The sequence below is a fragment of the Thamnophis elegans genome, chromosome 3 (genome assembly GCF_009769535.1).
Source record: "Thamnophis elegans isolate rThaEle1 chromosome 3, rThaEle1.pri, whole genome shotgun sequence".
Taxonomy (NCBI): Eukaryota; Metazoa; Chordata; class Lepidosauria; order Squamata; family Colubridae; genus Thamnophis; species Thamnophis elegans.
The window spans coordinates 118,516,993-118,541,602 of record NC_045543.1 but is presented as its reverse complement, the minus strand read 5'-3'; the positions used below and the strand labels follow the sequence as shown (position 1 = coordinate 118,541,602).

The window sequence follows — 24,610 nt, the reverse complement described above, 5'->3', positions numbered from 1 at the left end:
AAAGACCCTCCCCCGGGGGGTCGACAGTCGACATTGACTAGCTGATGTTATCCGGAGGAGGCCTAATCTGTGGGATCTGATTGGTCGAAGGGAGGTAATTGGCAGGAGGCGGTCTCTCAAGTACACAGGTCCAATACCATGTAGGGCTTTAAAAGTAAATCAGGTGTATACCAAGTGATTATAATTAACTTCAGAGTGTGCGGTGCAACATCTCAGTACCTTTCATAGTAAGTCCTACTAAGGGTCACCGCACAACTTTGTTTCGATTTTCAATCAATCATACTGTTTAATTTTATTTGAACCTAATAATTAATATAGAATTGTTGTCTTTTTCACAACTCATAGTTAATTTCAAAACATGATTCTAAAAGTATTTTTCAGTCATAATTAGGATTCACTATAGTTGTGGTCAAGTATGTGGTCAAGTATAATACTATATTGCAGATAATTAAAAAAATAAATGAATATATTTGGAGCCAGAATGGTAGTATACTTGATCAAAAGAACTATATATTTTAAGCATTCATACATTTGTATGCTAAAAGAATAGCAATCTAAATTTTATAAAGGATTTCACAGGCGTAAATCAATTCTTAATGTAATTTTAAATACTTTTCATATGGAATTAAAAATAACATTCTCTTACATAAAATGAAGCTTGCATTTCCATTTGGCAAGTTTTGGGAAAGATTTAGTAATCGGGGTTGGGTGCTTTTAAAAAAAATAAATCAGCAAAGTTGGAAATCGACTAATGAACTAGTGATCATTAGCATACTGATTTTTCTTGCTGGAGAAAGTAGCAAGAGGAAGGAATCAACACCTTGAAATAAAATTGGGAATGTTTGTTCCTGAAGTGTTTGCTTGATTTTGCTACCTGGGTTTTGAAATATTCATTGCCTTATGCAATTCTTTTGGCGTCATTGATTTTCACGATAATCACAAATTGTTTTTTCAACTGAACTTCCAGCCTTGGCTTCTCTTATCCAGAGAAGTAAGGCAGGGAGGAATTGGTAGATGATGATTCTATATCTTCTAGATGGTTTTTTGTTTAGGCATTTCTTTCAAAAGAACAATGTTTGTGTGTGTATACACTATATTGCCAAAAGTATTCGCTCACAACTGCTTCTGACTTTGTGGATGGGTGAGCGAATACTTTTGGCAATATTGTGTGTGTGTACGTGCGCACGCACATACATACACACACAGAGAGAGAGTATGTATAATGTAAGTTGTATGGAAAATGTGGAGAGGAGAATCATTGGTTGGAAATGATAACATTTTCTAGTTGTTTTACACATACATATATCTATTGCAGGCCAGAAGATGGTGAAATTCATCCTGAAATCTGTAGACTATATATCCAGTTACAGTGTTGCTTAGAAATGTACACAACAGAGATGCTGAAATCCATATGCCTTCTTGGATCGCTTCAACTTCATCGGAAAGGTAGGAAGGTAACATATGAGAAATCCTTCAGATATTGTTTCACTCAGTTCAGCTGTCATTGGCTAATTGTGAAATAGGACTATTATCTATTAATCTTCAGTCAGTCTGCCCATATATAGTTATAGAGCCTTTGTAACTGAGTCCAGACCTTTGTAGCCATTCCATTGCAGTTGAGATTTCTTGCATCTTTAGGCAGTATAAATAGTCAGATGCAGATTTGCAAAAGAATATGGATGTTGATTTGTTGCTTTCAAAAAGATTATTCTAGCCACAGGTCCCTATGAACTAATTTACTTTTAAGTAAATAATCTAAAAGCATTGTTTTAAAGTGTCAAACAGTATCTGTATATTTAGCTGGAAACAAATATTTTTTCTCATTATCCCTAAAAGTCAAAGCAATATATATGTGGTCCGTCCCATCCTCTTCACACACACATACAAACACACCCCAACCATTTTATCTCTTCTTATTTCTTCCATAGGCCAAAATAAAACCCACTGTTACTTGGAATCACGGATCCCATATTTCAAAACAGCACACAAGCTCAAAATCACCAAAACAGAAAAACTGCACCAGCTTCCTTTCATAGCTTGTTCTTTGGTTCACCAATCTAAATGTTTCTCTCATGGATTCTCTAGAAGTAGAGCAGGGCCCTATTAAACAGCTTCTGGGAACTGTGAAAAAAGTCTTACTTGGAGCATGTTGCTTTGTGGCTGATAGTGTTAAATCATGGCTTTTACGTTGCTGTCTTTATTTCTCCTGCTTCAAATCCATACTCATATTGATCACATATCTTTGTTTAGAAAATGTCCTGTTCCCAAATGTTCTTCTGGAAAAGCTCGCTTGTCATCAGCTGTTTCCGTACTTTTATACTTTTGAGTTATTTGTATTCATATGAGTTTGGAGATGTGCCTGTGTCCAAATTGGTCTTAGTTGCCAGGTGGCTGCACATAGAAGGTGGCTGTGGCAATCTCTGCCCCAGGTTGCTTTGAGATTTCTTTACTGCCAAATTATAATACAATTCACTTACCCTTGTACTGATGGATAATGGAATGGGCATAATGCTGGTCACCTTTGTTCTACCTTGCCACTGAATGGAGGTGTCCTAAAATAGCAAAGTGAAAGAGCAGGTGGGCTTTTGATACCTAGCATGATAAATTTGTCTTTATAAACTCTATGCACTTAATTTTATGAAAGAACATTTAATTTCTTGTTTCTCTGCCATGTTGACTAATGAAGGGAAGTAGGCCTTCCTTTCCAACTATCAATCATGGGGATTGGGAACAATCCTTCTTCCCTGCTGCAAAACATTTACTCCCCGATTTTGTCTCATGATATATATTCCCGGAAAATGGGCTATTCCTCTAGAGCAGGAGGGTCAAACTTGATTTCATTAAGGGCCGCATCAGGGTTGTGTTTGGCCTTGGGGGACTGGGGTGGTCATGGCCAGGGTGGGCGTGGCCAGCTCGATGTCACTCTTGTCAGGGATGTCTGTGGTGGCCCAAGCACTCTGCAGTGAAAACAGGTTCACAAGGTATATTTTTGAGAAAATGCAACGAAGGGCCGTGTACGAGCTCCATTTTCAGTGGCAGAATGTTGCAGAAGGCCTGGGCAGCCAAAAACGGAGCTCGGGAGCCCATTTACGCTGGCAGAAGAACCCTGGGCTGGTCATTCACTGATTCCAGGGCAGAACCCGCGAGCTAGATCTAAGCACCTTGAGTTTGACACCCTGCTCTAGAGCGGTGTTTCTCAATTTCAACAACTTTAAGTTATTTGTACTTCAACTCCCAGAATTCCACAGTCAGCATGACTTTGGGCTCATCAATCTCTCTCTCTCAGCCCAACTCACCTCAAATGGTTGTTGTGATGGAGAAAATAGGGAAGAGAAAGGAGTATGTTTGCCACTTTGAGTTATTTATAAAAATAATACTATAAGGTTGGGATATAAATAAACAAAATACCTACATGCCTCTAGCAGTTTGCTTTTACTCATGAGAAATAGAGCCTCCATGTTTAAAACACTTGGTTGCCATCTACTGATCATCTAGAGTTCTGTAACTAGATCATGGTTAGATGAAAATTTGGAGCGTTCTTTCTTTCCTCTCCGAACAAAGTGATTTTCAAAAGGGCCATGACTATAAAATCTGCAGTATGTTGTAGAAAAGGGAGACTGGAACATTAATTGTCTGCTTCCTCCCTGATGCAGTAGTAATTTAAGCCATGGTTGTACCATTTATACACCTCCTTGTATTATTTTTTAATGGAGGAGGAGCATTGACAGCATTCTGTGATGTTAAATAACAAGCGTAAGACTAATTTCACCATGAACAATATCTCAATCTGTAGCATCAAGGGTCAGTATTATTTGCAAATGCTGCGGAAATGCATGGTGGTTAGAGTGCAGTACTGCAGGTTACTTCTCCTGACTGCCAGCTGCTTGCAATTTGGCAGTTCAAATCTCACCAGGCTCAAGATTGAACCAACCTTCATCCTTCCGAGGTGGGTAAAATGAGGGCCCAGATTGTTGGGGCAATATGCTGACTCTGTAAACCGCTTAGAGAGGGCTGTAAAGCACTATGAAGCGGTATATAAGTAATTGCTATTGCTATTCGGGGGAAGGAATGATATCAAGCTTGTTCCTCTTAAGTTTTGAGGTTGTGGGTGGGAGATTCATATGCAGTTTGCCTTTCCACCCAGTGTAGAAGCTATAAGTATATAACAGGTAAAAATAGCATGTAAGGCGCTCTCAGTTAGCCATTTGTCTTCTTTTTTATTTGCTCCTTTATAATATTTTAGTATGCTGTTTAACAGAAAGAGAAAAGTCAATCCTTTCAAGTTTGATTTGAAAGATAGGACATGAAAGGAAAATTAGGGAATGGAAAGAAGGGGAGGAGCAAAGAAAAACACATTTTTTTCAATCTACTTAGAGTTGCTTTTATGCAAGATGGGTAGCATATAAATTTAATAAATAATTTCTTAGAGCATAGAACTCTCATAAAAATTAAGACAGAAACAAATCAGAGAGGGGGAAAGTCTGAAGCAGAATTGTTGAAGTGACTCTACTTCTTAGGTCTGGTAGTTGGTGAAATGGCAATTTATAAGGGAGGGGGATTAGGTCAGGACTTAATGACATCAATATTATTGGTCTCTGGCATCTCCACTTACCAAATAGAAAGCAATATGAAGGTCTTCTGGCCAGGACCTGAAATTACTGCCAATCAAAGCAAGCATATTACACTAGATGTAAGAAGCAAAGTGGCTCCTGAATACATAGCGAGACAATCCAGTAGAAGGAAATAGACTAATGTACTTCATGTACTAATGGAACAGAATTTCTGAATAATTCTCTCGTTAATGCTGGGAAACTCTATCCAGCCCTTGCTTATTATTGGAGACCGAGCGGAGCAAGTGGCCAGTTTTAAATTTCTAGGTGTTACCTTAAAAGAGGGCCTGACCTGAGGCACTCACATTGCAACACTGGTCAAAAGGGCCCAGCAGAGATTATACTACTTGAGACTTCTCAGGAAACAACAATTGAATGAAAAACTGCTGGTGACTGTCTACTGCTGCACCATAGAGAGTATTTTAACTTATTGCACCTGTGTATGGTTTGCCAATTGCACAGTGGCAGATGGGATAGCACTCCAGAGGGTTAACGTCATTGCCCAGAGGATCATTGGTTGTCCTTTCCCCTCTTTGGAAGAGCTTTATAGCTCCCGCTGCCTTAAGAAAGTTCAAAACATTCTTAAAGATCCATCTCATCCTGGGTACCCTTTTTTTAAACTATTACCATCTGGCAGACGGTACAGGATAGTAAAAACAAGGACAAATAGGCTGAAAAACAGCTTCTATTCCAGGGCAATAACCACATTGAATTCTATGGTATAGTGCAGTGTTTTTCAACTTTTTTTGTGCAAAGGCACACTTTTTTTCATGAAAAAAATCACGAGGCACACCACCATTAGAAAATGTTAAAAAAATTTAACTCTGTGCCTATATTGACTATATATAAGGTGTTTTTCCCGCGGCACACCTTACACTATGTCACGGCACACTAGTGTGCCGCGGCACAGTGGTTGAAAAACACTGGTATAGTGCAATATCGGATTTTCAATTTCAATTATATAGAAAGTAAAGGATGTATGTTTGTGTTTTTATTTTCATAGTTATAATGTATACTGAAGACTGCATTGAATTTTGTTGTACCATGTGGAATGACAATAAGGTAAACTAAACTAAACTGTTTCTAAGAGGCTTCAAGCTATGCCTTTGTTCTCAGTATTAAGGAAGGTGATGTCCACCAAGCACTCTTAATCTTCTGAACATAAGAGTGGTATCATTGCGTTATTGATTGACACATGAAAGGCATCACAGTTGATCTAACATACAGCAGCTATTTGCAACTGCATCTTCCATGTTTAACTCTGAATATTATTTTATTTCCAGGCACTGGGGTTCTGAATCTGTGCTATATAGTCAAATTGCATTACTACACAATTATCTGGGAGATGTGTACCAATTAATTTTTCACCTGGCTGCACTTGTTTTCCTTATTAATATGTTCCCAAGAATGTGTAACTATGATTAAATGTAACATCATCAGGTCTCTGACCCCCTAAACTCAGGAAGACAGGTGATCAACTTCAGCAAGCTGTGCAGTTGCATGCTTTGCTGATTTTTCTTGCCTTGTGGATACAAAACAATTTTGCAAAATCAAAACTTAAGGTTCCCTGTTGCTTTTTATATCATTTGTAAAGTTCACCTTGCTACCTAGGTCCATTTTCTTCCTTCAGGGAGCTAATCTACAGAAATAAAATCAACCTCCTTGTATGGGGGCAGTAAACATATTGAAACTAAAATAGCTCTTTTGCAAAAAGAAAAACTGAGCTGTTTATAATCCAGATGTGCCCTTCTCTTGCAAGCACGATGCCTTCCTCCTACACACTAATTGAGCAGAAGCCAAACCTTAGGAACTCAACTCTGCATGGCTTGCTCTGCGGATATTCTTGGGGGGAGAGAGAAGGAAAGGAGTACTTTTGAAAGCACTACTATGCCGCACAAAAATAGCACAGCCCCTCATCATTTTTTGGTAAATTCATATTTGCCAGAATTAAGAAAGTAAAAAGAAATTATCCACAGGACTTATTCCTCCTGTTATTACTTACAAAACACTTTTCTATAAGAATGTCACACTTTTAACGCACAAATGCTTTTCATTTTTTAAAGTTTTCTCACAGTGTTCACTCAGCCCCCTATGCTCTTCTTTCTTAAGTCCTATAGAATGTTATTCCAGTAACTCCTGCTAAGTGGCATGAGTTGGGATATATATCATCTGGCTTGCCTGCTTATTTCAAGGAGTAACTTGCTAGCAAACCCTGTGCTTATGTCACAAAGCTGATGTGAGCAGCTTTTCCTGGAGAACATTGTACAAATAGATCGTGGTAGAACTGTGAGAGTTCCACCTCTGTGCTGCTTGCACAGCCTCAAGTTGTCAAATAAAAGAAATGCCAAATCGTAGATAAGTTTCTTGCAGAAACATAAATTAAAGTATTCTTGACCAAAGACTCTCCAGTCTCCTTGACTCATTTAGTGGTGAATTCATCTACTTTCTAAGTATATCTATACATTCTGTCATACTTAACCAATTTCATTGTATAATGATGTACAATAACAAAAAAGGTTATACTATACTTCTGCTACTAAGAAGTCACTTGGAAAGTGCTTTCTGTTAATTAAATGCATCATCTGCATTTAATGTTCCAGAATGTGTCTTGGTCTTCTGTTTACTATCACATCCCTTTAGATAAATAATAAATATATCTAATGCCTCCCTTGTCCTTCTAATGATTGATGTCTAGTTTCTTGGTAGTACTTATTACCGTCAATATGACAGGCTGAACTGGACACAGTAGTCAAAATGAGCCATTCATAAATCAAAAGAAATTAAAATGTATTGTTCATTATTCTTGTTTTATGTATTATTAGTTCTCTGTAATCCATTTAGAATCCACTAGAATTAAGGAAGTGATAAATTATATACATGCATAGTAGTAATGTCAAATCATTAGAAATTAAATGTGCTGATTTATCTTTTGATTATAATGACTATTACTCCAAAGTCTTTTTTACAAGCACTTCTACAAAACCATTTATATTTACACATTTAACTTCTCTTCCTTAAGTGAAGAAATTTGCAGTTGCCTCATTTGAATTTCTAGCATGTAGGAAATTTTTTTTTTTTGTTCGCTTCATTAACTTTTGGCCTAGAAGAAATCATGTTATTTATATAACAAATATATACACTTCATATTACTCCATTATGATTATTCGCTGATTTATTTCATTTATGTAGCTGTCCATCTTACATGTGTTAATTAATCCACATCTTTAGTAACTTGCCTGCTTTGAATATTTTTCCAACAATTCTCTGATATGCGCGTGCAGGCACACAGACAAGCAAAAACATGGCCAAGTGCTTTGTAGCAAATTTCTTTCCATTTGTCTAATTCAGGGGTTTCAAACTCAATTTCATTAAGTGCTACATCAGGGTTGTGTTTGAACTCAGGAGGCCAGAGTGGAGGGGCCAGAGTGGGTGTGGCCAGCTCAATGTCACTCCTGTGAGGGGTGCCTGTGGTGGCCCGAGTGCTCTTCCAGTGAAAACGGACGCCTGAGCTCAATTTTCAGCTGCCACAGCCTCCTGCAACCCTGGAGCTCCATTTTCACTGGCAGAGGGTTGCAGGAGGCCGTGGCAGCCAAAAGTGGAGCTCAGGAGCCCGTTTTCGCTGGCAGAAGCACCATAGGCCAATCCTTCACTGCTTCCAGGGCAGCCCCGCAGTCCAGATTTAATTACTCCATGGGCCAGGTCTGGCCCCTGGGCCTTGAGTTTGACACCTCTGGTCTAATCAGTGTTTCTCCACCTTGATAACTTTAAGAGTTCAGCTCCCACAATTTCCCAGCCAAGGAAATTGACCAGAAACACTGGTCTGAATGATCACTTGAAGCAGATGCTTATGCATCTTTTGCCCAAGCAATTCACATGCTGATTTTTAATTATTTCACCCTCTAAGTCTACTCTTCCACATGCACTTTTAAAAAGACGAATGGGGGAGGAAATGTGATGGCTGAGGCAAACAACAAAAAAAAGAAACACAGTCACCAAGAGAACTTGGGTGTCTATTTACGAGCTTTTGCTGTGATGAGTGTTGGGAATGCCTATCTGTTCACAGGTGCCACTTCAGAGCCACTTCATAACCATTTTGTCCTGAACAAGGTGGAGCAATTGCCCGGCGGCAGTCAAGTATTTGTAAGGGGGACATTGCTGACAGACAGTTGAATACATTTTGTACTCCTTGTGGCATCGATACTGACTAAAAGGAGTCATTATTTGCAATGTCCTTCAAATTCAAGCAGATTTGAAGAGTTGATTGAAATAGAAGGAATCCTGGGCAATGGAGCCTTCTGAATTACTGAGAGAAGGCATTTCTTTCTTTCTGTCTCCTTTTTGAAGCTGAAGGAAGTAGCCTGTTACTTCTGTTTTATCCTCTTGAGTCAAGCTATTTCTGTTAACAGGGATGAGCTATTTCACCAATTCTCTCCAAAGCAGGGCATTTTTGCTTAAACGGCTTTAAAAAAAAAAATCAACAGCAGAAATTGCGGGTGGGCCGCCCACAGACCCTGGCTCTATGCTGTCCTATTTAGTCATGTTTTTGAGGCCGGGTGCATGCGCAAAAGGCGCTAACATGAGCAAAGCACATGCACGGAAGGCCGGGAGCATGCGCAGAAGTGGAGAGCACATGCTTGGGCTGAGAACCGGTGGTAACAAAATGTGAAACCCAGCACTTTTTCACCAATGGAAATAACTTTTCCCTTTTCTTCTTCGCATGCTTGAGATTTCCCAAGGTTCAAAACTTCAGCAGGTCCATAGCTGTATAAGCCACGTAGTTTGTCAGCCATTTTTTTCTCTCTCTTCATTTTAAATTAAAAGAAAGATTTAAAAAGAGGGGGAAGTGCAGGTTTTAAAAAAAGGAGAGAAAAATGGTGTTGACTTCTGAACCTTTCCAACAAAGTAAAATGCTAATAATTTATGACCTCAGTTTTTTACACTACTATAATTATTACAAACCAATTCTATAAGTAGAGAATTACTAAACCTTCTACTAAATCTCTACTAAATTCTAAATTTCATTTTTTTTCTGTTTCAAGAATAAAAACCAGAAGCAATATCCAGTAAAAACAAGATCAACTTAAATGTCTTTGTTAAAAACAGTTTATATCACCATCTTAACCAAATCCATTTTTCCCTGTTGTGGAAAATGACATATGTTTCTATTTGCACTTATTAATCTTTTTTGTTAGATTCTTTAATAAAAGAAAGAAGACCTGGCTGTTCCAGCAAGCCTGGGGCTGAGAGTTCCCAGCCCCACTCGAACTGTTGCGGCTGTTGAGATGTTTTTAATTTGTTTTTGTACTTGTTGTTGTCTTGTTTTGTCTTTTTGTATTGCCCCCTTTCCATATTGGTTTGTCAGCCGCTCTGAGTCCCTTTGGGAATAGGGCGGCATACAAGTTTAATAAACCTAACCTAACCTAAAATTGTAAATTATAATCAATCAAATAAATGTGGCAGATTCATGGAAATGACAAAATAAATTCCTTTAATTCTTTATATTACTCCATCAAAGAAAGAAAAAAAGTAGTCCACGTTTCTTTAATTTGGGTCAACTCTAGTAGCCCTCCTCCTCCTCATTCAACAATAATGATGTCCCTGAAAGTGGCACAGATCTTTACAAAGGAATAAGAGGCTGTGACTGAAAAGAGCTTCTTTTAGCTTAGTAAATATAATAAATAAAGTGTTTAAGAAGTGAAAGGTGTAATTTATTATTCATTTTAAAAAATGCCCCAAAGGCTGGTTTTTCAAGCCCCACCTCCCGGCTTTTGTAGATGTGGCCTGGCACTTGTGTGTGATTTCAGAGTCTGTTTGCAGACTGCCCCACTGTGTGTAAGAACTTATGGGGTGATTCTAGGACTCTCCCTAACCCAGGAGACACATATAAACTTAGAGAACTCAGTTTTCTGTTTATAAATTGAAAAAGCTTTGGTCAAGAATGGGCCTTTTGGACTGTTGGCCATATCACAGGGATCAAAATCAGTCAGGATAATGGTTGTGACCATGCAGTTGAACATTTTTACATGCCTCATAAGAGGTTTTGCTTGTGAGTATCATCTTGACTTTTTTGATACACATGTACACTATTGGCCTCTTCTATAAATGAGTATGCATTTTAAACGTTAAGAGTATAGCATAGGTCCGTGATGGTGAACCTATGGCACAGGTGGCACAGGTAGCACATGAGGGCGCCGCCCTAGTTCAGCTTTGCTGTGTGTGCGGACATGCCTCTCACTGACCAGCTGGTCGTAGAATCTCTGCTATGCATGCGCATGGGGCAGGATGCATGTGGGGGTGCATGCACATGTGGGGGCACATGCAGGGGGTGCATGCATGGGGGAAGTGTCCGTGTAGGGGTACACACATGAATGGAGGGTGGGGCACGTGCAGGAGAGATGTGCATGCCTGGGAGTGGGACACATGCTCAGACTCGTGCATGCATTGTATTTTGGGGGTTCACACGGAAACGCGCTTTGGGCACTCGGTCTGGAAAAGGTTAGCCATCACTGGCATAGCTGATACTTGTCTTTTTGGCCAATTCATGCAGTGGTGGGATTCAAAATAGGAATAGAAAAATAGGAACCACCTTTGGTGGGAAAGTAACAGTGTTCTGTGCGCCTTTGGCGTTTAGTCATGCCGGCCACATGACCACGGAAACGTCTTCAGACAGCACTGGCTCTTCAGCTTTGAAATGGAGATGAGCACCGCTCCCTAGAGTCAGGAATGACTAGCACATATGTGTCAGGGGAACCTTTACTTTTTCCTAGTATTATTCAATTTGTCATATTGTCAAACATATAAGTGGAATGTGGTCTGGAGCCATAGGAGGGAGGAGCTTTTTCCCAGAAGGCAAAAAGATGGGGAGCTAGGAATCTCTGGTAGGCAGGAAGAAAACCAGGTGAGATCCTCCCTAGAAATTCACAGAGTGTATCTATAGTTACTGCTGGTAAGATTCTATTTGTAAGCAAACAAAAAGTAATCTACTCAGAAGTAGTTCCACATGTTGTTCTTGATTGCTTGGGCCTGAAAAATGGTTTGTTTATGTAATTTATTTATAGCACCAAAATTAAGCAGAGGCAAGTAAAAGGATTAGGGGAAAGATATTTGTTAGGAATATAATCTAACGGTTGGGTTGGCAATATATAAATCATATAGCAATGCTGTACCTGTTTCTTTAAATCATACTGTAAAATGTGATTGGTTGCTGTTTTCCTCAATTGGCCATAAGAGGGAGCCAGAATGATTGTTAGTTCTCTGTTCGTTAGATGCTGGGCTGATCTGATCTGAGTGTTGTGGAAGCTGGCTGTTAGAAAGTGCCGTGAGCTATTATAAGTTTTGCAACTGCTAGCAGACTTTGAGTACTGAACTGATTATATAATACTGGACTATGTTATTTGAATTGTCCCTTAAATGAAAGACATTGATGACTGACTAAATTATCCGTGTATGACTTGCACCGTTTGATGGACTCTGATACCTCTATTTCTGAAAGTAAAAGCCTATTTAAACTGCAGTGTCTCTGTATGGTGGTTTCTGTGTTCTCCAACACAATTCCAACAACGCTTTGCTGAACGTACTCACTCTCCCAACGGGGAGCTTACCTAACAATATTGACATATCATCTTTGTGATTAAATATGTTTTGTTTGGTGCTTTTCTTCAAAGGGATGGAGACCTGTGCAGCACCCAAGAGCCTTGACAGTAAGTTAGAGGAGAGTTCGGAAGCTCCTATTTTGGAAGAAACATCATCTTCGCCAGTAGAAATACAACAACATTTATGGCAGGTTTCCACAGATATTGAAAACACCGAGAGGTGTGTGCTTTTTGGGGGAGATCTGATTGTGTTCTTAAATTTATTTATTTTTACTTCTATATTTATTTAATAGAATTTGTCAAAGCTATTCCATAGTTTCAGTATCACAGCTGGAAAAAAAATGCAGCACTACATACGAGAGGTGAAATGCTCTGAAGTCTGCTACTGGTTTGCTTGCACCCGCATGCACACCAAACTTTTTTAAAACTTTTTTTTAGCATTTTTTGACTACTGGTTCTCCCGAACTGGTAGTTAAAAAATGCTTTAAAAAGTAAAAAAATAATCAGCTGTGCCGCGCAATCATTGAAACTTTTTTTTTTTAACTTTTTTAAAGCATTTTTTTACTACTGGTTTGGGTGAACCGGTAACATTTCACCGCTGCTAGATACCTAAATAAATGGTAACTGATCTCAGTTTTGTGAGCAAAACTAATAAAGCTGAATGATACTGATGTACATTTGCTGTAAATTGCCTGATGTATACTTGTCAACGTACAGTATATCACGATGGTGTGCTTGTTTTTTATTGCTGGTTTTTATTCTCATAGGTTTTTAATTTTTGTGCAGTAATAAAGATTTGATTGTAATAAAGATTGATTTGAATATTTATTTATTCATTGCATCCCATTATGATTGGTCTGGACTATAAACATTTAAATAAGTATTAGAAATATCACACATCCAAAATAAATAGATTTTGAATATGTATTGATGCCATCCTTACCACTCTCTAATTCTTCCTTCTTATGGTTTTTTATTGTTGCTCTTATTGTTAGAATAGTCTCAAAGTAAAAGCTGATATTTATTTAAACTGCGTTGATACCATACTTGCTTTATGTATATACTCATTTTTTTAAAAAAATCCGTAGTTTATTATTGTATTCTAGAATGTATAAATAGGCCTTTATTTAAGTTCTTTGCTTTATTTCTGCAGGGATATGAGAGAAATGAAAAACCTTTTAAGTAAACTCAGGGAGACTATGCCTTTACCATTGAAAAATCAAGGTAAGGTTTTCTTTTCTGTATTTATCAATACGATTGTTGAGTGGGCAGTCTAAATTTCTTTCAGTAATAGTAAATGAATTTCTTATAAACTAGTTTGGATGCCTCAAAACAGGTGATATCTGTTGTTGGTTCCCATGCCACGGAGTCTATTATGCTTAACATTCTTTGAGGCATTATGAAGGTGATGGTACCAAAATTCTGGAGCCAGAATTTTCTTGCATTTTTAAAAAAAATTATTATGGGAATTTGGAGGTGTTATTTAAAAAAAATATTAAATCTAATGTAGAGCTTACAATACAGTTTTGATTGTTTCCACTTCAGAACAGGAGGCAAGGGTCACGGTGGTTTTTAATCCACTTTTAAGTAGTTTTTAGGGATGTGGTGGCTCAGAGGCTAAGATGCTGATCTTGTTCATCAGAAACGTCAGTAGTTCAAATACCTAGAGCCATGTAATGGAGTGAGCTACCGTTACTTTTCCCAACTTCTGCCGACCTAGCAGTTCAAAATGCAAGTAGAAAAATAGGAACCACCTTTGGTGGAAAGGTAACAGCGTCCTGTGCGCCCTTAGTGTTTAGTCATGCCAGCCACATGACCACAGAGATATCTTCGGACAGTGCTGACTCTTCTGCTTTGAAACAGAAATGAGCACTGTCCCCTAAAGTTGGGAACAACTAGCACATATCTGCGAGGAGAACCTTTACCTAAGCAGCTTTTGTCTATTCTATGACCTGCAGATATTGTACACTAGACACCTACTTACCTTAGCAAACAACTGTGCTGTCTGGGCTAAAGTACTTAGGATAATGCATCCAATATAGTACTATACAGTCATGAGTTTGGTGGGAGGCTTCTCCACTCAAAATACTCCATCTATTCTTTCACGTTGCTGTAAATGTGTACTCATCAATTGCACCCTAATGCTATGCAATAAGATGATAAAATGGGGGGGGGACCCCACTGACCTCACCCAACTTATGACAACAGTTCTAACTGCAGTAATTAGCAGTCACTGAGGTTGTAAGGTACGATGTCATGTATCCACGACTTGTGGTTTCCTGCCGGTTTCCCCATTGAATTTGCTTGTCAGAAGTCAGCTGTCGCAAATGATCATCACTTGACCACAGGACATTGCAGCTGTCATACAAGCACAGCAGTTGCCAAGCAACCTCAATTTCAAGAACCTGCCCTACGTCCCCTTGTTTAATACCATCATAAGTTGTTGAAGTAGTGGTCAGTAAGTGAAGACTATCTGTACCATCTTTGTCTTTCTTTTTTTCTTTAGTTTATATTTTGAAGCTAAAAATATAACTGAGGGACATGACCTTACAGCTGTTGCTGAACCCTATGCATCCTCTGATTTTGTCACTCTGGCTAGGATTGCTGAAGGGTTCAACAATGTTGGAAAGGAACAGGTTCTTTACCTCTGGCTTCCTCCTTACCCCAGCTAAAATAAAGCCTAAAAGTGTATACTACATCTGCTGTTATATACAGTATCATGTACTTTAGCTCCCACTCCTTCCTGTTCTCACATACCATATTTTTTGGAGTATAAGATGCACCTTTTTCCCCCAAAAAAGAAGGTGAAAATCTGGGTGCATCTTATACACTGAATACAGCATTTTTGGCCTCCCGAAACCCTGCCCCCTTCGCCAAAATGGATGTGCAGAGGGTTTGGGACACCTGCAAAGGGCTCCTGGGTGCTGGGGAGGGAACCCAGGAGGATTGTTTTGCTCTTTTTTGTCCCAACCACCAGGAACACTTTGCAGGCCTCTCAAACTCTGCATGCTCCGTTTTTCACAAAAAATGAGGTGTGCAGGGGGTTTGGGAGGCTTGCAGGGTGCAATAACTTTTTTTAAAATTTACAGTTCAAAATCTTGGTGCGTCTCATACTCCGGTGCGTCTTATAGTCCGAAAAATACAGTATTTCACTGATCAGTTTCTTGTGTGAAAATGGATATTCTAACCTCTTCTGCTGTTTAAATTTTCAATATGCTTATAAATGTCTTGGTTACAAAAGTAGATCAGAATAATCATTGATAATAGCAATAATAACAATATTAAAGATGCTGGCATTGCTGAAACCTGAAGGTATCAAATATGATTGAGGAAGGTGTCTCTCTCCTAAACCATAATAAAATATATTCCAATATTGAAATGTACACAAGAATTACTATGTATTATTATAGTAAAGTTGGAAGAAAACTTCCCCATTCACCATGAATCAAGTTTTCTTCTTAAAGCCTTCCAGATTTCACAGCTTGCTTTATAATAAAGCAGCAGTTTTGCAATTAAGATCCGTGCTCAGTTGCTACTGAGACTAACTCTAATCTTTTTATTTGAAACCACAGATGATAGCAGCCTGCTAAACTTGACTCCTTATCCATTGGTGCGAAGACCGAAGAGAAGATTCTTTGGATTGTGCTGTCTTGTCTCCAGCTAAATGGTCCATTTCAGAAGAATATAGATTACTGCAGCCATTACAAAATGTCCTTTATTGGGATCAGTTAAAATGTTCTAAGTCAGTGTTTCTCAACTGCAGGAATTTTAAGATGGGTGTACTTCAACTCTCAGAATTGGCTGGAAGAATTCTGGAAATTGAAATCCACCCATTTTAAATTTCCTGCAATTGAGAAGCACTGTTCTAAAATTACCACATGGGTTTTCTACATGCCCCTTATTATATTTCTTCCCTCCTTTTCAAAGAGTTTGTTGCTGACAACAACCAAATTCAGAAACCCAGTTAAACATTATCAATAATATTTTTAAACTTTTAAACTTTTTTTTGATGGCACACAGCATGTCTACTTTAAATCATTTTGTATTAGATGCAAATATGATTATTAACCAACACATGCAGATTTTTTTATTTAGTGTACAAGCCACAACCAATTATGTACAGTGCAACAGTATGACTGTAGCTCTTGCTAGTATGATGTTATGAACATTTGAACATATTCTATTAAGCAATTTTAATCCATAGAAAACTGTTTAGAAGAGCAAAATTGTGCTTAAATTCTAAAATGCTAAAATAAACAGAGCCAATATTGTACGAGAACATACACTTGCTTTTTGTGCTCTCATTCATATTTAGTCTTCCACTCTATAACACAACTTATAAAAGATCATAGTACAATTTTTTAATTTCTAATACATAAGCAACATAACATTGATATGTTGTTCCTGTAAATATGAGATAATATCTACATATTGTATAATGCATAGGAATAGCTATTTTACTTTTTTTAAAGAAAAAAACCTGAACATGTTTATGTTACAACCTTAAGTAGAAAATTTAAAAGATGGTGTGGGAAACAATAAAATCCACTGATGTGAAACAGATTATTCCATTTTGTTTCCTGTAAAGGTTGAAGCATGGTGTCAGAACATCAACTTAGTGTTATTGCTTATAAGGCATGCCAGAATAGCTCTAACTGTAAAATATTAAACATTTTACATTGTTAATAAATATTTTTAGTTAAACTAAAACATGTCTTTGTAATATTTATATTATTTTTTTATTCCTCAGCACTATATTTGTTATGAACCATAATTCAAAATGTGATTCTGATCTTGAAACTGACAATGTTGCTCCAGCTGAGCCCTTGCTTCAGAATTGTCAGCCTCAGAAGCCAGTATGTGAGAATTCAGTTGAGGCTGATCAGTCACAGGCATCTCCTGTTCTGCGGGAGCAGTTCGATAACGAGGTACAATCCCTCAAGCAGCAGGTCTAGATTTCTATAGAAGCAAGCAAAGCACTGCTTCTCAATGAGACGCCTTACTAGGCAAAGTGCAATGTATGAGTGATTGCAGCCAATTGTCATCAGACAAAGTTAGATACTGTATTTTTCGGAGTATAAGACGCACCAAGGTTTTGAAAAGGCATTTTTTTTAAAAAAAGGGTAGGTAGATAGAGGGATAGAGAGGGAGAGAAAGAGAGAGAAATACAGTAGGTAGGTAGGTAGGGGGAGAGAGAGTAGTTAGGTAGATAGGTAGATAAAGGGAGAGAGAGAAATGGAGATAGAGAAATACAGTATGTAGGTAAGAAGAGAGAGAGGGTAGGTAGGGAGAGGGATAGAGAGAGAAAGAGAAAGAGAAAAAGAAATACAGTAGATTGGTAGCGAGAGAGAGAATAGGTAGGTACATAGGTAGATAGAGGGGGGGAAAGAAATATAGTAGCTAGATAGGGAGAGAGAGAGAGAATAGGTAGGCAGGTAGATGTTTCCAGGTGTATTTATCTGTGGGCTGCAGAAGGAAATCGCTGATAATCTGCAGCACCTAACATTTTGTTTCTGCTGGCACAACACTTGATCAATGTTATTCTCATCAATCAATTAAAGAGCTTTCCAAAAGGGGGAAAAAAAGTTTTTGCACTTTCCAACTCTCAAAAACGACCCGTGTTTTGCAAAAATGGGAATGTTTCCCCCCCAAAAAAGGCATGAATAGCTTGGGGGGCCTTGCAGAGTACTTCTGGGGGGTGGGGGGCAAAAACAAGCAAAGACATCCCATTTTTTGCAAAAACGGGCCCATTTGTTTTCAAAAAAAGTGCATGCATAGCCTTATGGAGGCTTATAGAGTGCTGCTGGGGCAGGGGGGACAATTTTTGCTCATTTCTGCCCTCGCCAGCCCCCAGGAGCTCTCTGAAAGCCTCCCTAAAGGTATGCAAGGCCATTTTGGTGAAGGGCGCGGGGCTTCAGGAGGCAAAAAATGCTGTATTCGGTGTATAACACGCACCCAGATTTTCAGCCTCTTTTTTGAGGGAAAAAGGTGTCTTATACTCCCAAAAATACAGTAGTTGCTTTGCTCATAGTCTTTGTTAGAGTCACCTCTTTGGCTTTGTGATCCTTTCACTCTTGGACCTGATTTGATCTTCTATGTCTCTTAGAACATATTCAGACTATGCTATTATTTCTTGGTCTATGTTGACATTTTTCTGGTAAGCACATTCTGCCAGGCATTTTAATTACTTTCCTGTTTCCTACTATGTATGCCAGCAACCTTGAAACAGAACAATATGAGGAATCTGTCTTAGAATTATCAGTGGTTTATGTAAGATTCTATATATTTAGATAACGCGTATTTGGATATTTTGCTCAACATTAACATATTCAGAGGTGGGTTTCTGCCAGTTCGACCCAGATCGAGCGAATGGGTAGTGGCGGCACGAGGCTCTGCCCACCCGCCCGGATGCTTCTGCGCATGCGCACAAGCAAACCGGTAGTAAAATAAATTGAAACCCACCACTCACCATATTGTACGTAGAACATACTGCACGGCACTCTTTTCCTCTTTTTCTTCTTCAGAAACAGTTTGATTTATCAAAGGAACTTCCGGTATTATTATTATTGTGAAACAAATCTGAAGAAACCAGTGTAAATGTGCATTGCCAAAACAAATTTCATGAAAGACATAAGAATTCTGTATTATCTTTCTTTTTTTATATAGGCCAAGTAACCAGCTATGGATTGAGCAACCCAGACCTATATTTTATATGTTAAAATTAAGTCAGATTATTAAGCATTTTCTAGTATTAAACTCTAGTGAGTGTGTTCAAGATTGTTTCTAAACTTTTGCAGCCACTGTGATGCCAATGCAGAAGGACATCATATAAGAGAAATATCCTACATTTACATTTCCTTGCTGTTTGGATCTTTCACATCACTCAGTGACCCAGAAAAACATCTTCTGTCAATGGAAACTTCTCTCTCACGCCAAAAAGTAGCTTTAGAATTTGTTTTTTTCCAGGATTAAACACACTATTCCATCTGTCCATCATTTGGCTCTTAATTCATAAGCACTTAACTATTTGCCATGGATTTAATTTGTTTTTATTCTACTCAGTATTGCAAAATGGATAGCATATATTGGAAACAAAATTAATTACTTATATAAATTGTATATACAGTCTTACTGAGACAGCAAATATGAATTACATATAAAAAGATTTGAGATGTAAAAGGTAATCTAAACAATATTAAAGACTAATGGGGCAGAAAATTATTTTAAAAAACATGCAGAGGAATTTAAATCAAATTTATTTTTTACAATTGCTTTTTCTTAAATATATGCAGAAAAATCAATATTACAATGCATTGTACTAATGGGTCATGTAAAATTTATACACTTTTTTTCGTTGGCTCACATATATACAGTTACTGGTTTTCACAGCTGAATGGCAGATGTTTCACAATTTGCAATTTGTTATGTAATGCCAAACAATGAAACTCAATTAGGATATAGGAAGAAACTAATCAGTTTTATCTTGGCTTTATTAAATTATTAGTAGCTTCATGATCAACACAACAGATTGATTTAATATCAAACTAATATAGAGACAAGTTCAACTTTTAATGGACTTAAGTGCTTAACTTCTGCCTATCATCATCTTGGTTTATCTGTAAAGAACATACTGATATACTTATTGGAACAATATAAAATGTATAATATGTATTAATATACATTTTTATAAGTTTGTACAATGAAATGGATAGATTGTTTTGCAGTAGATCCTAAAAGGCTTCAGTCTGTAGTTCATGATCCCTCAGGGTCAATCACATATCAATGGCACCTATAAAGATGACTTTGGAATAATTCACATATTTAAAAGTGTTGGTTTAAACAATATATACAAAACGTAAAAAAAAATCAAGCAACATTGAGTTATTTATACTCCCATGCAGTCTCCAATTTACCATGAAAATTAAGTGACAAAAGAGACTTATTTGTAGCAATGAAATCTTTTTAGGCAATTTTTGGTTTGTTTTTGTAAAATGAGAGCTCAAATGTGTCTGTTCTCTGCAAGCATCAACATGCCCACTTCGATGCTTTAATACCACTGCTCCCAAATTCAAAGTTCAGTGTTGGAAGTTGAGAGAGCTTCTCAAGGGAGATGTGTCATCAGCCAGCAATTCAGTTTCAAGGTCAGAAAATGCAAGGCGGGGAAAAAAATAGGGGTTAAAACCGTGAGAAAGCTAGGGAAAAAAACTTTGGAAATAAACTACAAATAATATAAGAAGGAAGTGCACTTTCATTTTGATAAGAAAGCAATCAAGTATTTTAGTGGCTTCATTCTAGAATGCAATAAAGCACAGATGTCCAATCTTGACAACTTTGGACTTCAACTCCCAGAATTCCCCAGCTAACTAAGCGAATTTCTCTACACATATTCACATATATTCACTAATATATTTTAGAGATTGTCTATCCATAATAGCAGACATCATTACTATTAATATTGTAGTTACTAATTTCTGGTCCATTCTTCAAAAATCTCCTTTAATATTTCCAATGTTATAACATTTTGTATCATTTTGTAAGCCTTAGTAGTAACTGACATCAAGCAGAAGTTTGCATTTTCCCCTTCTGCTTTAAATCTTTAGTTCCCTTTAAATGCCCGGTTTTGTAAAATCATTATTTTTTTTGTTATGACTTCTAATAGCCAAGATAGCCAATTAAGTCTGTTTCCCACAAAAGCTACTTATTTTTACAGGTAATTCCAAACTCTCAGAGTAAAAGTGAATATTGTAAATTTATCTGGATCCTTAGTCCTTTATAGCTTCCTTACATTAAAATCTCATTCAGCTTCTTGCTGCTTATTTCATTTTTAAACTCTTAAGCTTATAATTAATTTTTCCTTTGTTCAGAATTGAAGATAAAGTCACTTGGTGAAGATTTTGCACAGTTCTTTAATAGCTTTAAGTTGGTTAATAGAGGCAACTTCCAAAAGTGATTATTCGGTGAGATTTGCAAATGTAGTGTCCTTTAAAATGCTCCAGTTCTATTAAGAGCAAGGTAACTAATCCCATCATTTCCCAGCACTCAAACCTGCGGAAAACTAGTATTGTTCAGTGTCCTTGTTAGGAGCAGTTATCCAAAACACATATGACAATCACCCATCCTTGCCTTTTTGAGAAATTTCAAGGACTGTTCTAGTCAAAGATGCTTTAGTTTTTGCCATGGTTGCCTACTCCAGTTTTGCAAAGATGTCTACAGTTTGCTATGTCTCACCCAGAAATCAAAACTATCTGCCATTTCTAAATTGCCATTTGTTATAAAGCTGCAAGATTTAATTATAGAAAAACACAAGTTACCATCACTTACATCTGCACATGCTGTATGAAATTACAAATGTTATGTTACTAAGTACTGGTACTAGAGAATGGTAATAGGCAGCATGCAAATCATTATAAGAATCAGTAAGACCAACCCAATCCTCAGATTACATCTTTTGGGGTCCAATGGCAAGCAGCATCTCCACTTTCAGGTTACTCCCACTCCTTCACATAGAAATAAATAAAGAACATGATATCATTTGCACATTCACCTTGCACCAGTGTGCAGAGACCTACTACTTTTTTCATGGATTGGAACACATTTCTCTATCCTCATCTTGCCTCAGCCCAGACAGCTTCTGACTCTGCTTTTTCTAATGTTTATCATCCCAAAGTATAGATCCACTGCAACATCCGTGAATATTTGTCAGATTAGATTATGCTCATCAAGTAAAATATCATCAATCATTTATCAGCCTTTTGATGCAACTAAATTGTCTTTAATGCCTATCACTGTCTAATGCAATAGTATTGGATTAGTGAGTAGCTTTATACCAAGTATTTGTGCGAATGGAATATATGAAAGATGGTGTCAGCGTTCTGAATAAGGCACCCGTTGAAAGCAGAACTCCGAGGCAGGTAGATTCCTCAAAGAACATCTTTACTGGATACATCATGTCAGCACAGCCAGTGAAAACCAACTCTAACATTTCCCACGGTTTTGACCTAATTAAAAAAATAAAATCTTCCCAAGTGTCACTGGTCACATTGTCCAATTAGTATGAATGGTAGGCTCGCTGCCTCCTCCAACAGGCACCTATTACAATGACCTTGGTTTCCACAGAAAAACTTTTTACTTTGACTGCTATCTACTCCCCCCCTCCCTTCCCCCTCTCAGGCTTCGTGGCAACTATGAGGCAGCACAAAATGGCTTCAGCCAGGTTCACTTCAGAGTTGACAGATGGAAGTATTTGAGATCCAATTCAAAGCAAGTTACAAAGTCTGAAGCGGTAAATGGAAAATAAACAAATAACAACAATAATATGCCATAATATATTTGGATCTTACTGTTTGTGAGTATCTGCTAGAGTGTAGGTTAATACAGTAGCTCCCATTATTACTATTATTTAGCATATGGAATATCATACATGGACTAGCAACATAAACATTTCACTTAGATTAATAAAAGACAATAGAATATAAATGTTAAAAAATTATGTTCAAATACCAATGTCTAGATCATCTAATCATTGAAGCGCAACATCATTTATATTAAAAGAATCAGATACTTGACATGTACAGTATATGTCCTTAGCTTACAGCCCATCACCACGTGATCTACAGTTTGACGTGGGACCCCGCAGTCACACTGAGGGGAGGATACTATGCCCCATTTATACAGAGAGTCCTGGCAAACACCATGTGAGGTGTGAATCCTATTCAATGACTGATGTGGTAGTTCAAAGCCTGGCATGTTTTTCTTGGGGTCATTTATATGTCTTCCTATGTCTGGGTGTTCAGTGACCCATTTGGCTTTCTTGGGGAATCAATAAAGTTGTTGGACAGACGTCGTGCAAGTGTCAGTAGGGATTGCCTGGATTTGAGTCTTCCCGCTGATAAACGAGGAAGGTTGGAATGCACTGATCAGAGTTGGAATCTCACATTAAGCCAATGGTACAATAGCAGTTTAGTTATACTGGTGTACAAGAATAGCAGATAAAAAAAATAACTGCAAAATTCAATGTCACTAAAGGTAACCTGTTTCAGTTTGTTTATTTGAATGCAAATTACATTTTAGCATTCGTTTGACTGGGCATCGCTGTGCTGATGTTTGTTGATTTCATCGTGAATGCTCTGGTGCTTTGCTCTTTATTTCTTTATACAAAGCCACAAAAATTAGAAGCTGTTCTAAAATGGCAACATCTGGTGATCACTTCTCTCTGAGAAGGTAGGCACTGCATACTCTTGACAGCACAAAGAATTACTAAGAGTCCTTAATTATAACGGTCACATTTCTTAAGTGTTTAGTTGGAATGGCAATTAATTATATATCTTGCAGAAGTGTGTGTGACAATTAACTTAAACAAAGGCAGAACATTACATGCTGACTATTTTTATTTTAGCTTGTAAACATGCAAAATGCTGTTTTCCATACTTAACTCAAAATCTCTTGAGCTAGACATTTTAAAGAGATGTTTTAAAAGACTTTCATGGTAAAATTCTTGAAATTGTCACTGTTGTTATTATAATCCTTCATTGCACAGTCAGCCAGATGTTTAGACTCAATTTGGCATTTTTATTCCTCTATTGAGTACCTCCTGGGACCTGGGATAGCAGGTGTTGTTTTATGGTGTTAAAGGATGTAAGGTATTCCAAGTAAAGCTGCCTTTTGCAATTGACTGGTGGTGATTTTGTCAATGCCAATAATGTTTAAGTGGTGTTCCAATTATTTATGCATTGTACCCAAGGTGTACCTATTGATACTATCTTTGCTTTATTTTGCCATAGTCAATCTATTTCTATTTGAAGTCTTCGTATTTTATTATTTTCTCCTGTTTTTCTTTTCTGTTCTGCTGTCTTCAGATACCATAACATCCACTATCCAGACTTTTTTGTCTTGACAGTTGTTCAATCTGGGGTATTATGTGGCAGATGCCAGTTTGTTCGGATTCAAATGTCCCCAAAAACTTTGGCATCTTCATTTTCTATTATTTTGTTTATTTTATGGTTCTACTATTTCTTCAGCTTCAGCTTCTTTGCTGAGGTGGCTTTCTATGCATTTGTTCTTAAGGCTTGGTTTTGTGCAGCCAGAATTAGCTCCTCTGCCTTTTTCAAGGTTCCTTCTCCTAGCTATTGCCAGGCCAGTTTGATGTCTCCACAAGTCAGTAAGCCCACGTGGTATATTAGTTTCAATGCATCCTCTTCAATGCCCTTCAAATATTTTTCCGATGCCCTTTTCTTCTTCAGCGTTCCACACCCACCTATTTTCTTAAGTAGTCTTTCAATTTCGCTGTATGGGTGAAGGGCATGATTCATTGTAATTATTTTTCTGGTCTTCCTATTCAGGGTTTTTAGTTCTGCTTGAGTCCATTCCAGTCATGTATTTAATGATCAGAACTGCCTAAGTGTTAATCGC

General features: G+C 37.6%; 1 protein-coding gene across 1 annotated transcript in view; it reads left to right on the top strand.

The window, feature by feature from the left end:
• Positions 1-16,843, top strand: part of RGS7BP (regulator of G protein signaling 7 binding protein) — a 55,511-nt gene extending 38,668 nt beyond the window's left edge. Inside the window, exons 3-6 of the mRNA XM_032214068.1 lie at positions 1,316-1,446; positions 12,275-12,422; positions 13,356-13,426; positions 15,775-16,843. Of these exons, the coding sequence (XP_032069959.1) occupies positions 1,316-1,446; positions 12,275-12,422; positions 13,356-13,426; positions 15,775-15,866 (442 nt within the window). The 3' untranslated portion in view covers positions 15,867-16,843. The remainder of the gene's footprint in view (positions 1-1,315; positions 1,447-12,274; positions 12,423-13,355; positions 13,427-15,774) is intronic.
• Positions 16,844-24,610: the final 7,767 nt, after the last annotated feature.